Source organism: Harpegnathos saltator, unplaced genomic scaffold (assembly GCF_003227715.2).
Source record: "Harpegnathos saltator strain DR-91 unplaced genomic scaffold, Hsal_v8.6 scaffold789, whole genome shotgun sequence".
In the NCBI taxonomy this organism is placed as follows: Eukaryota; Metazoa; Arthropoda; class Insecta; order Hymenoptera; family Formicidae; genus Harpegnathos; species Harpegnathos saltator.
In genome coordinates, this window is record NW_020230636.1 from 306,092 (window position 1) to 318,552 (window position 12,461).

Consider the following 12,461-nt stretch of genomic DNA (forward strand, 5'->3'; position numbering starts at 1 on the left):
TTATGGTAATACTTACTATAAATACGATCGTTTTTGCTCTTTACCACCTTGTCCGTTTCTGTTTCTTCACTTTTGCACTGTTACTATTATATTTCTAGATTTATTTTTTAATTCTCTAATCAAGCGAATTTTGATCATTGTTATGACCATCTTACAGAAATGACGCGACTTTTCATCAGAAAGCACTCGCTGAAGTATCTTGATATTTTCTCCGCTCGCTGCCGCGACAAAGACGCCTTTTTTCGATTCAATTCACGCTCCGCGCGCAAAAGTGCAGTGCCCGTTTAAATAAATAGCCCGTTTAAATATATTTCTTTAGCATCGAACACATTTGTCAACTTGGAAGTTCTGATTTCAGGCTTTCTCCGAGGATTTCACTCCGTCGAGTCGACATCGTGAGGACAGACGCGCATCCATGGATCCGAGTCTGCATCGCACGCTCGAGGGAAAGAGAAGTCGCGCAAAAAGCGGGCTGGCTCGTCATTCCGGTAAGAATGATCGTTATCGGCCACGATTAATCTATTAGAAATTGTCGCGTTCATCGCGGCGTGTCCGACCAGAACACGTCCAGCACGAAAGACGACGCGTTACTCCTGTCGCTTCTTTTTCAACGCTCTCCGCGCAACGACGATCCGCGCACCGCACGTGCACACACACACACACACACACACACACACGTATACACACGTTTCACGGCACCGCGATAAATTACCATGAAGTCGGTAATTATTTCGGCGTATGCGGCCAACGGAGACTACGCTCGGCTCATTGCGCGCTAACGCGCCGAGCGTCGCGACGGAATTTATGGGCCTATTAAAAATCCCCGCCTAAATCCGTCCTTCGGGAACGCGCTTACGGACATTTCTGTAAGCAAATAAGCGGCCGATGATGCGCAATAAAGATATAATATTGAATTCGTGCTTCGGCCGATGTTAATACACTGCTTCGGCCGATCAGCGCCGCGCGCGCGAGCATCGCGATAACCGATAAGCGCGACTCGATCGAATGTTGTTTTGCGACAGAGTGCTGGCGTACGGGGAAAGGAGGAGGAGGAGCAGGGGGGAGTAATTAATTGAGCATACGATCGGGTTGCTTCGCACTGTTGCTTCGCCCGTCGCCCGTATATGGGGATGCCGATAAATGCGGGGAATGCGGACAATCGCATTGGGAACTCCTTCACGCTCGTCGACTTAATCCTTCTGCGGACAATTCGACTCTTCTTCTCGCCGGTGCAGCGCCATCGTAGCCGCGATTTTCTGTTTCACGCAAGTATCTGCATCCATCTGTCGAGTCCTCTTGTTTTTCGTTGCTCGGCGGGACGGGTACAGAGAGAGAGAGAGAGAGGAGAGACAGGAGAGAGAGAGGAGAGAGAGAGAGAGAGAGAGAGAGAGAGAGAACGCTGCTTGCAATTGACGTTATTCGCAAGGGCGGAATGCCAGATAAAATCAACGCTAAGCTTCGTCCAGTCGAACGTTACTTCCAGCCGATTGACTTAACGGTCGTCGCGAATTAGCGCTGTGTCGCGCGATACAAATCCGCAGCAGCACGTCGACTGAGTCGCATAATTATTTACCTGTTTCCGAGACCGCGCGGTCTCTTCCATCATTTTGCCATTGAGCCTCGCTCGAGGCAAGAAAAAACGAAAGACCCAGCTAGTTGCGGGAAGAATCACCCGTCTGTTTTCAAGCGCCGCTCTTTCCGTCGTTATCACCGGCTTGCCGGCTCGCGCGGTTCTCCGCGGGAATGTCCACGAGGGCGAATTCGGCGCAGACTCTGGCATCATTAAGAAGCAGAGCCGCGGTGTGTGTGTGTGTGTGTGTGTGTGTGTGTTAGCCGAGAACGCGGCTACGGCTCGTGGCGGCGTGCTCATTCGCAAAAACGAGCATGCTTATCGCAACGACGGCAGGAGGGGGTACACTTTCATGGGTTCGGCGCCGTGGTTATTCGCGCGTGCACGAAAACAGTCGATGGCCACGGCGCGATAATGGAATTTAATAACGCGATATGCCCCTTTCCTCTCTTACCCCGGGCCGCTTCGTCGCCGCGTGTCGCCTCTTCTATCTCCCTCCACTCCCCCCCCCCTCTCTCTCTTTCTCTCTCAAACCAGGAGTCGTCGTCTCCTGGTTTCTCCAGGTCGCGACGGTGGCGAGCGTCGAGCGAGTACACGGTGGCATGCCGGGCCCAAGCGCGCTCACTGGCTCGGCTCGTCGGTTAATTAGCCATTAAATATCAAGCAGCCGGCACGAGACTGCACGCAGATGGTATTTCGGATCAGTTAGAGCAGTTAGCAATGGGCAATTACGGATAATAAACAGACTGCGCGACTGCGGCAGCGCGAGCGGCGCGCGTGGCCGCGTGTTGCGCGAGAGTGAACGGCTCGGAAAGCCGAGCGACGTTTGCGCGATGCAGAAGCGCATGAAGATCGGACACCGTGAAATATAAGGATATCCGGTGCCGGGAGCTTCGGGTCTCCTTTGCTGACGGTTCAGCGAACCCCTAACGCTAATCGTGACTACCTTCTGTGGCGCGAAGCGGATTTTTCGTCACGCGGATACGCGGATACGCGGGAGTGGAAGAGCTAAAAATTGTGCGATCGAGTAATTAGAATTTACAATTGTGAGAGCCGAGTTTGTAAACGCATGAGGCAACGAAGAGGAAAGTTGCACGAGTGTGTCATACTTACCGAATATCGATACACAACGGAAGCGAATGATCGTCTCGTCGCGTACGAGAGTGCAGCGAAATGGAAAAGTAAGATCTGTCGTTCGCGCGTTCTTCCTACCGTGCCGAGGAGCAGAAAATAAGTCAAAGAGGCTCTCCACGATTGAGGATTTTCAGTTTGAACGATGCGCTTGAAATTACATTAGAGCGATTTGAAGGGAGAAGAAACGGAAGAGGAACGGGAGGGAAAAAAGGGCTCAAGCGAGCGCGAGATATTATTGCTTCGGTGGTCGATGGTTTCCCGAGTTACGTACCGAGATACGTACCGAGAGCGGTAGTAAATCGTGCTCGAATCGTAACGAGAACGAGTCCGCGTGGCTAACTTTTGCCGGCAGTAATGCTCGTGCCCGCGAACGCCAGGCACACGTCAGTGGACTTTTATTCTAAGATATACGAGCGCCGACTCAATCCGAGTACGAGTCGCTTTAATTCTGCGGGATCAACGATAAATGTCGTTTCCCACGGCAGAGGGCGAGGTCGGGATGATGATATCATGAAACGAGGCGGTCAGCGGGACGATAGCCGACCGCAAAACGGCTTGATGTGTCGAAATCGCGGCCGGTGTGAGCCGCGCTCGTGTCGCTCGTTCGCGGCGACACGCCATATTTCTCCGTCGAGGGTACGCTCGCGCGTTCGTTTCGAGAGATAGAGCGAGAGAGCGAGAGAGAGAGAGAGAGAGAGAGAAACATTAATTAAGCAGCACGACCAACATATCGGAGCAGCTGGGTAAACTGTCAGTATTAATATTTCATTATCCGCACGCGCGTTATCCGTCTAAATGGTGAAACGCGAAAATCTGCCCGATTCGAGTTTTCCCGGGTCCATAGAATTCAACGAAAACGTTGCTGCTTGTCGGATACGCGCGCTCGTCGACGCGCCGTAACGAGCAGTGAACGATCGATCGCGCCGCTGTTAGTGTTGTTCTCTTTCTCTCTTTCCTGCATTCGAGCAAACGAGAGACGGTTCTCTCGTACCGTTTGCATTTTAATACCGGAGTTATTTTAGCGCCGAATAAAGTAGTTTTATTATTTTTCGGAGGACGGGGGCGGAAATTTCAAATATATAAATTCGCAAGGACGGTTCGTTCAATTAGATCGAGATGCAACATGCAAAATCAACTTTCCAGATAGACTTTCAGATTACTTTATCTATCCGATCGATATCCTTCGAGCGCGCACAGTGGGATGTTTGTACCAAAAAGTTTGGCCAAAATTATCTTTTGACGAATTTCGGTTTAGAGCGTGCTACCAATTATATATATGATGATTAAACAGATTTCGTATAAGTTTTCATGCACAACAACGTGCAAATATATATATGTAAAAGTATTTTAATAATTAAAAAAGCATAATATTGCGCATCAATAAGTATTCAATTAGACAAACTCCAAACTTCTTCGTCTAACGAGTGTATTTCATCCTCAGAATCGAACGTCATTTTCATCTATTGAAATATCTCCTCTTCTTGGTGTGGAGTCAGTGAAAAGAAGCATATCCGATGTTTCCTTTAAAAATGGTTCAGACTTCTTTCTTGATACGGATCTTATATTTGTTAGTAACGGGTCTAGAACTGAGTAGGAGTCTGTTGATTATGCTCATATCGCAAAGAAACAAAGAGAAACTTCATGTCTAAATTCGTCCTTTGGACGGAACCTAATGTATGTTTAGGGAAACAAAGGTAATTACTAAAACTACATCCGCGGTTCTCCGCGGCTAATTCTTTCTGATATTTTATCCTGAGAGATTACTCTTTCATTTCATCCAAGAAACATAACAGGGATACACCCTGAAGTATAATTAAATCTTTCGAGTTTGACATCGAGGAGGCGAAAGGATACATTACTGAATGCTTTGTTCAAAATCGTATATCTGCGTGAATAACAATTCAATTGTAATAAATCTATAGTCTAAAACGTTTCTTCATACCTTTCTCGAAACAATCCATAACGAACAATTTCGCGCTGCCACTTCTAAGAAGCTTATTATTATAATATTATAAGGCGCTGGGAATTGACGCGTGCAATATAGAATAATGTCCAAATCCCGACTAACCAAACTAACGACTAACGCTTCTTGTTATCGCGACCGAACAAAAGCATAGCGGCCCATTATTCCACAGACATTCAATTGTCTAAGACAGTCATTCATGTTGAGCAGGAATGATTTTAAGAACATTGACTATTGGCCAGCTTTTCAGGCCAAACATTCCACTGGTGGAGCGGTCGGATGGCGACCGTTTACGTTCGATCGAGGTGTTGCTCGCGCCGCGTCGCGACTCTGCTCAGGTTCTAATGATCCGTCGTTGAGACATCGACGATGTCTCTTCTTCGCGCACACCTCGCTCTTGCTCGCACATCGGTGAGCAGTTTCTCCGATTTCGTCGATTTACGCAACGTTCAAAGTTCGACTTGGCGCTCGAGCGAGTCGGCGCGATGCGCGAGGCGTGTGCTTAAAAACGAGAAGCGTGCGTTTCCTCTTACCTTTGGTAGGCTGCCTGAGGCCCAGCCGGCGTCACGGCGGTCGTGTTTTGCGTGGCGAGTGCGAGCTTCTGCTGTCGATGTTGGAGCATCTGTCTGCTGAAGACCCCATATCCGAAGCCATAGATTTCGTCCTCCTCCTTGTCGCTGAGGCAGCTCGAGGGCTGCGCAAAAATGGAGAGCGTTCGCTCTTTTTCCTCTGCCTTATACTGAACGGCGGGTTTTGCTTGCGAAGCAGCACGGGCTACCACCACTTACGTCGCAAGTGGGTGGAGCTTCGGGGGTCGTATTAAGAACTCGTTACACGGAGACGGTGTTGTTGCACCGCGAAATTTTGCGAGGAAAAGGGAGAGACCGTACCAGTCGTATGTTAGGGTCACCCTCTTCCCATCCACTCGCTTCTCTTCGGGGACACGACGGGAACCCGACGGGAACCCGACGGAAATCTCTCTCTTTCTCTCTCTCTCTCTCTCTCTCTCTCCCCCCTTCTCTCTCTCTCTCTCTCTCTCTCTCGGTCGGTACGAGATATTCCGCGCGACCGAAACTCACACAACGATGAAGCGTCAGCGAAGCAGCTTCATTTGGATCTTAATCGATAAACTATGAATAGCACTTGGAAAGTTTCGGAGACGTTCTCGAAGAGCTGACTCGATCGGATTTTTGAGAGCTCCATTCGAAATTCAATCAAGGGAACAGCGTCTTATTATCGTTACATTGAGAGCTTCCCGAGAGCACATCCCGTATAACTATAGTCGCGCACACCTCTACTTTTGAAATCCGAACGGTTTCATCTAATTTCCCCAGATGTCGAGTGGGGATCGTTCCCTTCACATCGAACGTACTCGCGAACGCGTTCGTTACGTCGGAGAGGGCTTTAATAACGCGCGGGGATTGAGAAGGAGAGCATGAAACGACAATGCAATCGATTGAATTAAGCAGGAGAGACGTGCAATCGCTTTCTCGTTTAATCAAGGGCGTGATATTCCGGAGAGCGAGGACGAGTGACCTTTATTAATTTTTCAAATCGACACGCCATCTATCTTGCGAAGAAGCTTGACCTTAATCGTCAATCGATGGCTCGCGATTGAAAACTCGATTAGCCGCGGGGAAAGTCCGGGTAACGAACAATAACCGATTTAAGCCGGGATCGATAGGGTCTACACGGTTAATCGCCTTAAAGCACTTTGGCAAGTTACTCACGAAGGAGCCGCGAACCCACAAATGCAAAGTGTTTGAACTTCCGCGAAGCATTCTCCGTCAAATCTCTCCCCTTTGTTGGGTGCGCCCTTCGGTATGTATGTATATACGTACAATGCAGGAAAGAGGACGCTGCTCTAATATTTAAAAAATTCTTTGGGCCCGAGCCGCGTTTCCCGTCGCTTTTATTCGTCTCAACAATCCTTCCTCCCCCCCCTCCCCCCCCTCCCAAATCCAAAAGATATTAAAAGGCATCCTTTACCGTCCGGTATTCAACCGCCTCGGTGTGTTTTCTTATCGCGAAATAAGCGAGAGCAATTTGCCCGCTCGAACGAACGATTTTCTCCCTTCACTCTCAAGACAGAACACGCGCGCGGATAGAGATAAAGCTGGACCGCGAAATCGTCGGAGATCCAGTTTCTCACGGTTTCTCGCCGACCGAGAGAGGCGGCCGCCGCGGCGCCTAGGTCCCTTTCCGAGACAATTTCTCGTCGAAATTCGATTTCTACCGAGGGCTAGCGAGTACGCGTCGGAGGATTACAACGCGGGGCAACAACATCTCTCGTGTCGTGGAGAGGAAAGAGCGTCGCGCGTTGGAGAGAAAGTTCCCCGGTTGGTGATGATCGCGCGCCGCGAAGGTCGATCGTCGCCGACGCACGCGGAGCGGCGGATCGGCCGTCTCCCCTCGTAACGAAATTCCTTCCGTCGCGGGAGGAGACGAGCGAGCGCTCGCGCGCGCTAGATCGATCGGGGACGTGTTTCGCTCGCGGTCCCTTCGAAGGCAATTTGGCCGAGTGTCAGGGGAGAGGAGTAATAAGACGAAATCGCGGCGATAGACAAGCTACTGCCACGACACCCCATAACCGCATTATGCCGCGTGCACGCGCGCGCGCGAAAGCAATAAAAGGAGCGGAATCGTCGAGCGGCAACGGAGGGTAGAGAGCTTGCGCGCGCGCGCGCAGCGGCCGAGAAAAGCGAATATGAGGGATTTGCTCACCGAGTATTTGCCGGGCACGTAAATGGGCTGCGAATGACTGGTGGTGAGCTGAGTGTTGGGCATTCTGGAGGAAGCATTTGTTTCTCGCCGGCGTAGCTCCTCAAGCGGCTCCAGGACGTCTCCGTAATGTGTTCTGAAGAGGTCTGCATACCTCGAAGCGAGTCCCTCCAAGTACCCCCTCTCGCCCTCCTGCAACACGCGACGAGCGAAACGTTAAGGATCGTCGAGAGCAAACGCAATAGCCACCGCCGCGCCGGCGCCCTCGTGTGCGGATTTCCGCCGCGACCGCGACGGAGCGCGCGCGGCTCGCGCTCGTTTGCGCGGCGAGGTATGCCGCCGCGCATTGTGTTGTGTCACAGTTAATTAATTTTACATAATTTCCGCACAACGTAATTAATTGTGTTTTGCATTATTTACGCGATAAAATACGGAAATATTCATTATCAGCCAGTTGGCCGCGCGCTGTGGCGCGCAATTACGCTGCTGTGTGTGTGTGTGTGTGTACGTGTATCGATTATCGCATTGAGATTTGTAGCTGCAAATCCCGAGCATTGGCGCAATCATATTGAGTTAAGATATCAGTGGTGGTGAGTTATCGAGGCGCGCGATCGAGCAACATTCCCGATGCGCGCAAGTTCTCCCTTATTGTCGTCGGCGAATTAACGGGGGACGCGCGACTTTAATCGGCCGCTGCGAGGCCACTTTTATCGTCGACGGTGCGCGGGATACATTTAGACGAATTAATCGGTCATTTATTAATGAGTGTTCGCCAAAGCGCGCGAGATTTCGCGATAATAACGCATGTAATAATGAACGACGAGCATATTATCCGAATAAATACAGTAATCATATTAAATTGAGATATAACTTTCTGAAATAGTTGGATATACACGTTATTACAATCGTAATGCGCTTAAACGTTAAACCGTAATGCGCGCGGGGGCAGTCTCGTATTCCGAGCGCCGGGGAATTTTTCCAGGGCTTTTCCAGCTTAACAATATCACACGACGATATATTAGATCCGTAGATTCTCTTTGCGGATTCTCTCTCTCTCTCTCTCTCTCTCTCTCTCTCTCTCTCTCTCTCTCTCTCTCTCTCTCTCTCTCTCTCTCTCTCTCCCTCTCCCTCTCCCTCTCCCTTTGAGTCTCTCTACGAGTGTCGTATCGCGCAAGTTTCGTGTGCTCGAAACGAAACAAACGGATATTCGTGTTTTGAGGAGGCAGAGAATCAAAATGCAAGACGGAGAATATGTTTCTCGTAGATTTCCATACGTCAGAGTCAGACGACTCTCGTCGTTCATGTCGAAAGTTCAAGACGTCGTAAAGAAAGAGAGAGAGAGAGAGGGGGGTGGAAGGGTTGGGGGAGAAGAGGGGAGAACGCCCCGTAAGTAATTACATTAAATTGCACCGCGCTACGTCTCAGCACGTCACCGAATATCCCCGGCGAGTCGTCCTTTCTTACGTAAACGCGCGTGCTTGGACGCACATGCACAATACGAGCGTCTCTTTCTCTTCTCTCTCTTTCCTCTCTTTCCTTCTTGCCGAACGGAGGTCAGGTCAACGTGCCGACGCGGTGGTGTATGATTCAACAAGGCGGAGCGCGCGAGGGCGGACGTGAGGGGGAAAAGAAAGTCAAACGTCTCGGACGTACGGTCCGCCAAAAGGGCGCGCGGGACACGGGGCGGTGGGGCAAGGGAGGAGACAGCGGAAGAGCAGGAGGAAGACGGAGGTAAGGATCGGCGAATACGACGAAGCTTGGTGTCACATTAATATTTCAGGATTCCACTTCCGCCGACTCTCGATTCGACTGCCGGGCTCGTAGTGGAAGGGCTATGTCCTTCCCTTTTATCGCTATGAGGAGAAGGGGGAAGGGGGGGGGATGCCGGGGAATGGAGGCCGTTTGGAATGGGAGCGCTTTGTCTGGCGCGAGTCGCTTCCTATTTACACTTTAAGCGCCTCCATCCATCCGCATCCGCTTCCGCCACCGTCGCTGCCGCCGCCGCCGCCGCCGCCGCCTCCGCCGCCGCCGCCAATGTTACCGTAGAGACTCCGCTGGATGCAGGAAAACGATATTCCGCGGCTACCGCGGTCGTCTGCCGGATTTAAATCCCATTTGTAAATATTCCCTTCGCGGCTGTGAGTGAATTACGCGGGAATTATGCCCGGCGCGAAGAAGCGGTTCATCTTCCGCGCACGCCCACTCTCCAATTTCGCGAGAGGGGCGCTGACGACGACGACGACGACGACGACGACGGCCCTCGTGTGGTGCGATGCGTTTAACTCTCCTCGGAGATGACGCTGAGAAATAAGGAGGAATATATCCATCTCTTGTGCAGCGCAATCTATATAAAATATCAAATACGCTTTCGAGAAGCGGGACGGACGGCCAGAAGAGCTCTCGATCGATCGACGAGTGAATGTACACGTGTTACGATTTGCGCACTGGCGAATCGCGCCAATCGAGCGCAATTGCACTTGGCGTAATAACGCCGGGCTTGTCTTCGTCGCACGTAATGGAGGGTGTAAAGAGTGGCAGGGAGAGAAAGAGAGAGAGAGAGAGAGAGAGAGAGGGTCGCGTGCAGGAGAGAAAAACAAAACGACGCGTGTTTAAACAGAAAGTACAACGCGCTATTACACGGAATGACTGGTGGGTGACAAAGTGGCAGTCGCGTTCGAGTGAATACATTTTCCCGCTATCTTTCGTCGTAGCGGTTGTCGCTCGGCGCTCCTTTGACGCGCGCTCCGAACGCGCGGGCGATCAACTTTGTGCCTGGTGCGGCCGCCTTTACGCGCGGCTCCGGCAAGGCACTTAGAATCCATTTTCTCCCGGTGCGACCCGGAAGCGGGAGGGACGCGTGGCACGTAATATGCATCGGTACGCCAGATATTCAATGAATCGACGGGAGAATGGAGTCATCAATTGCAGAGCGTCAAACGTCAAGATTTTCATTACGATATAATCTATTCCGACGGCGAGCGAGAGAGCTCGGCGAGGAGGGTTCGCTTAGGGCGAAAGACATTAAGGCGAGCGTCGAAGACGCGCGAAGGATGAAACGAACGGAACGAGTCATCGTTCCGCTATCTCCCTCGCCCCCTTCTTACCTCCTCACCCCGCCCGCTCCCTTCTCGCCCCTTTATCGATAATCCGCGAGTATTAATTAGAATTCCAATCTTCCGATTTAATACGATGTTCCCCGCCGTCCCGTACTTTCCTCCGGTTCTTGCTCCAAGCTTCTTCTTCCCAACCCCCCCCGGCGCGGCGTCCCAACCCCTCCCACGTCTCACGCGGGTTCTCTTGCCCTCCGCCCTCATCATTTCCCTCCGGGGCTTAACGGTCAAACTGAAACTTTCAAATTGAGAGCGCATAAAGCGGACGAATTTTGCACGCGCGGCCGCGACTCTTTGGAACTTTATTGCGTCGTAAATTAAAATTTCATCCATGAGCGGATAATCGAGGAGTGATTAAAGTGTTCATTTTATCAAACCGCGCGGCCTGCCGACAGCCCGCAGAAATGTCCTCACGGCCAACAGCAAGACTCTCTCTCTCTCTCTCTCTCTCTCTCTCTCTCTCTCTCTCTCTGTCTCTCTCTCTCTCTCTCTCGTTTCGATGGCCCATCAGAAAGTTCCGCGGCTGTGTATCCTTTTGCTCGGGGAACGGATAGCCGGAACAGCCGTTCCTCATCGCGAGCAGTTTAACGATCGGCAAACGATTGCGCACACGATACGTACGACAATGAGAGAAGAGCAGCCGAACCGGGCTGCGCATTTTTTCCTCTGCGTGACGTGACGAGCGACGAGTAGTCGATGAAGCGCGCACGTGAACGTCGAGAAAATTCGACGGAAGCGAAATCAAGCGCCTCCGCAGTCAAGCACCGCTCGATTTATTTATCCCGCGAGCCGTGGAGCCGCGCCTCTTAGCCGTACGCTGGCCCCGATCGTACCTTGAAATATGTACGAGAGCGCTCGCAACAATCTCCCGGCGAATTCGCCGCCGAAAGAGGTCCCCGGCAAGATCCAAGAGTCATAAATAGACTACGAAGCGCATAGGCGTACAACGAGGAGACGTCCCTCTTACCGTCTCACGTCCTCTTGTAATGCATTCCATTCTCCCGAGGTCCGAAGAAGAATTTGTTCCCGGCGCGTTACATCATGTAATTAGAGAAACGTGGAATTACCGCACGGGCGCATAATTGCGCCCGTGGGCCGTACTATTTTTAACGAGCAACCGGCTTCAGCGATTAACCGGCTTTTATTTCCAAGCGGACAATAACATTTCTGCCGAACAGTGCAGAAACAGTTGGCGTGCGACTTTTTTGCACGCGCGCACACCGGCGAGTGAGCTAAGTGCCCGTATCGAGGTGAAAGTTAATTTTCTGCGTACTAGCGTTCTCTCTTCCTCTCTCTCTCTCTCTCTCTCTCTCTCTCTTTATCTATCTCACTCACTCATTCCTCGTCCTGAGAACGGTTTCATTCTAACGAGCCGCGACGGTACAACAACGTTGCTCGAGAGGTGACCCGAGTCGACGCCGCACGGACATCCGTCGAACTGACGACCGCCCACCTCGTCTCCTCTTCCTCCTCCTCCTCGACGACGGCAGCGACAGCAGCAGCAACAGCAACAGCAACAGCAATAGCAGCAACAGTAGCAGCAGCAGCAGCAGCAGCAGCAGCAACGGCTCGATGACAAGGCGCGCACCGTAATTATCTTTCGCCCTCGGTCGTGGATTTTCCGCGTAACTATACGCCACACACGGTGTTGTTTGAAACGCTACTTCCTCCGACCCAGAAAATTTCACGGATAATGCACGGAGATACGGCATATGACAAACGACGGCGCTTGTTACTTATTCCCGCGCGCGCTGCGAGCGCTGTCACACACACACACACACACACACACAACAAGTAGCGCACGCGACCGTAAACGGCGCGTCAAAATCATTTGGAAAAGTAATGCCATGCGGCGGATGAAATCGACGACGCTCGGCGAGGTAGAAGAAGTCAACGAGCCGATTTGCAACGGTCGGCAGAATACGCGAGATGTGCGACACGCCGAGAGATTCGTTCCACGAGT

The 12,461-nt window shown here is 51.5% G+C and overlaps 1 protein-coding gene across 5 annotated transcripts in view; it reads right to left on the reverse strand.

The window, feature by feature from the left end:
• The window catches only part of LOC105181690 (SAM and SH3 domain-containing protein 1), a 388,936-nt gene that overhangs the window by 90,819 nt on the left and 285,656 nt on the right, over positions 1-12,461 (reverse strand). For all 5 annotated transcript variants that reach the window (XM_025306536.1, XM_025306535.1, XM_011138643.2 and 2 more), the window contains 2 exons: positions 7,392-7,580; positions 5,201-5,361 (listed from right to left, as the gene is read on the reverse strand). In XM_025306536.1, the coding sequence (XP_025162321.1) occupies positions 5,201-5,361; positions 7,392-7,580 (350 nt within the window). The remainder of the gene's footprint in view (positions 1-5,200; positions 5,362-7,391; positions 7,581-12,461) is intronic.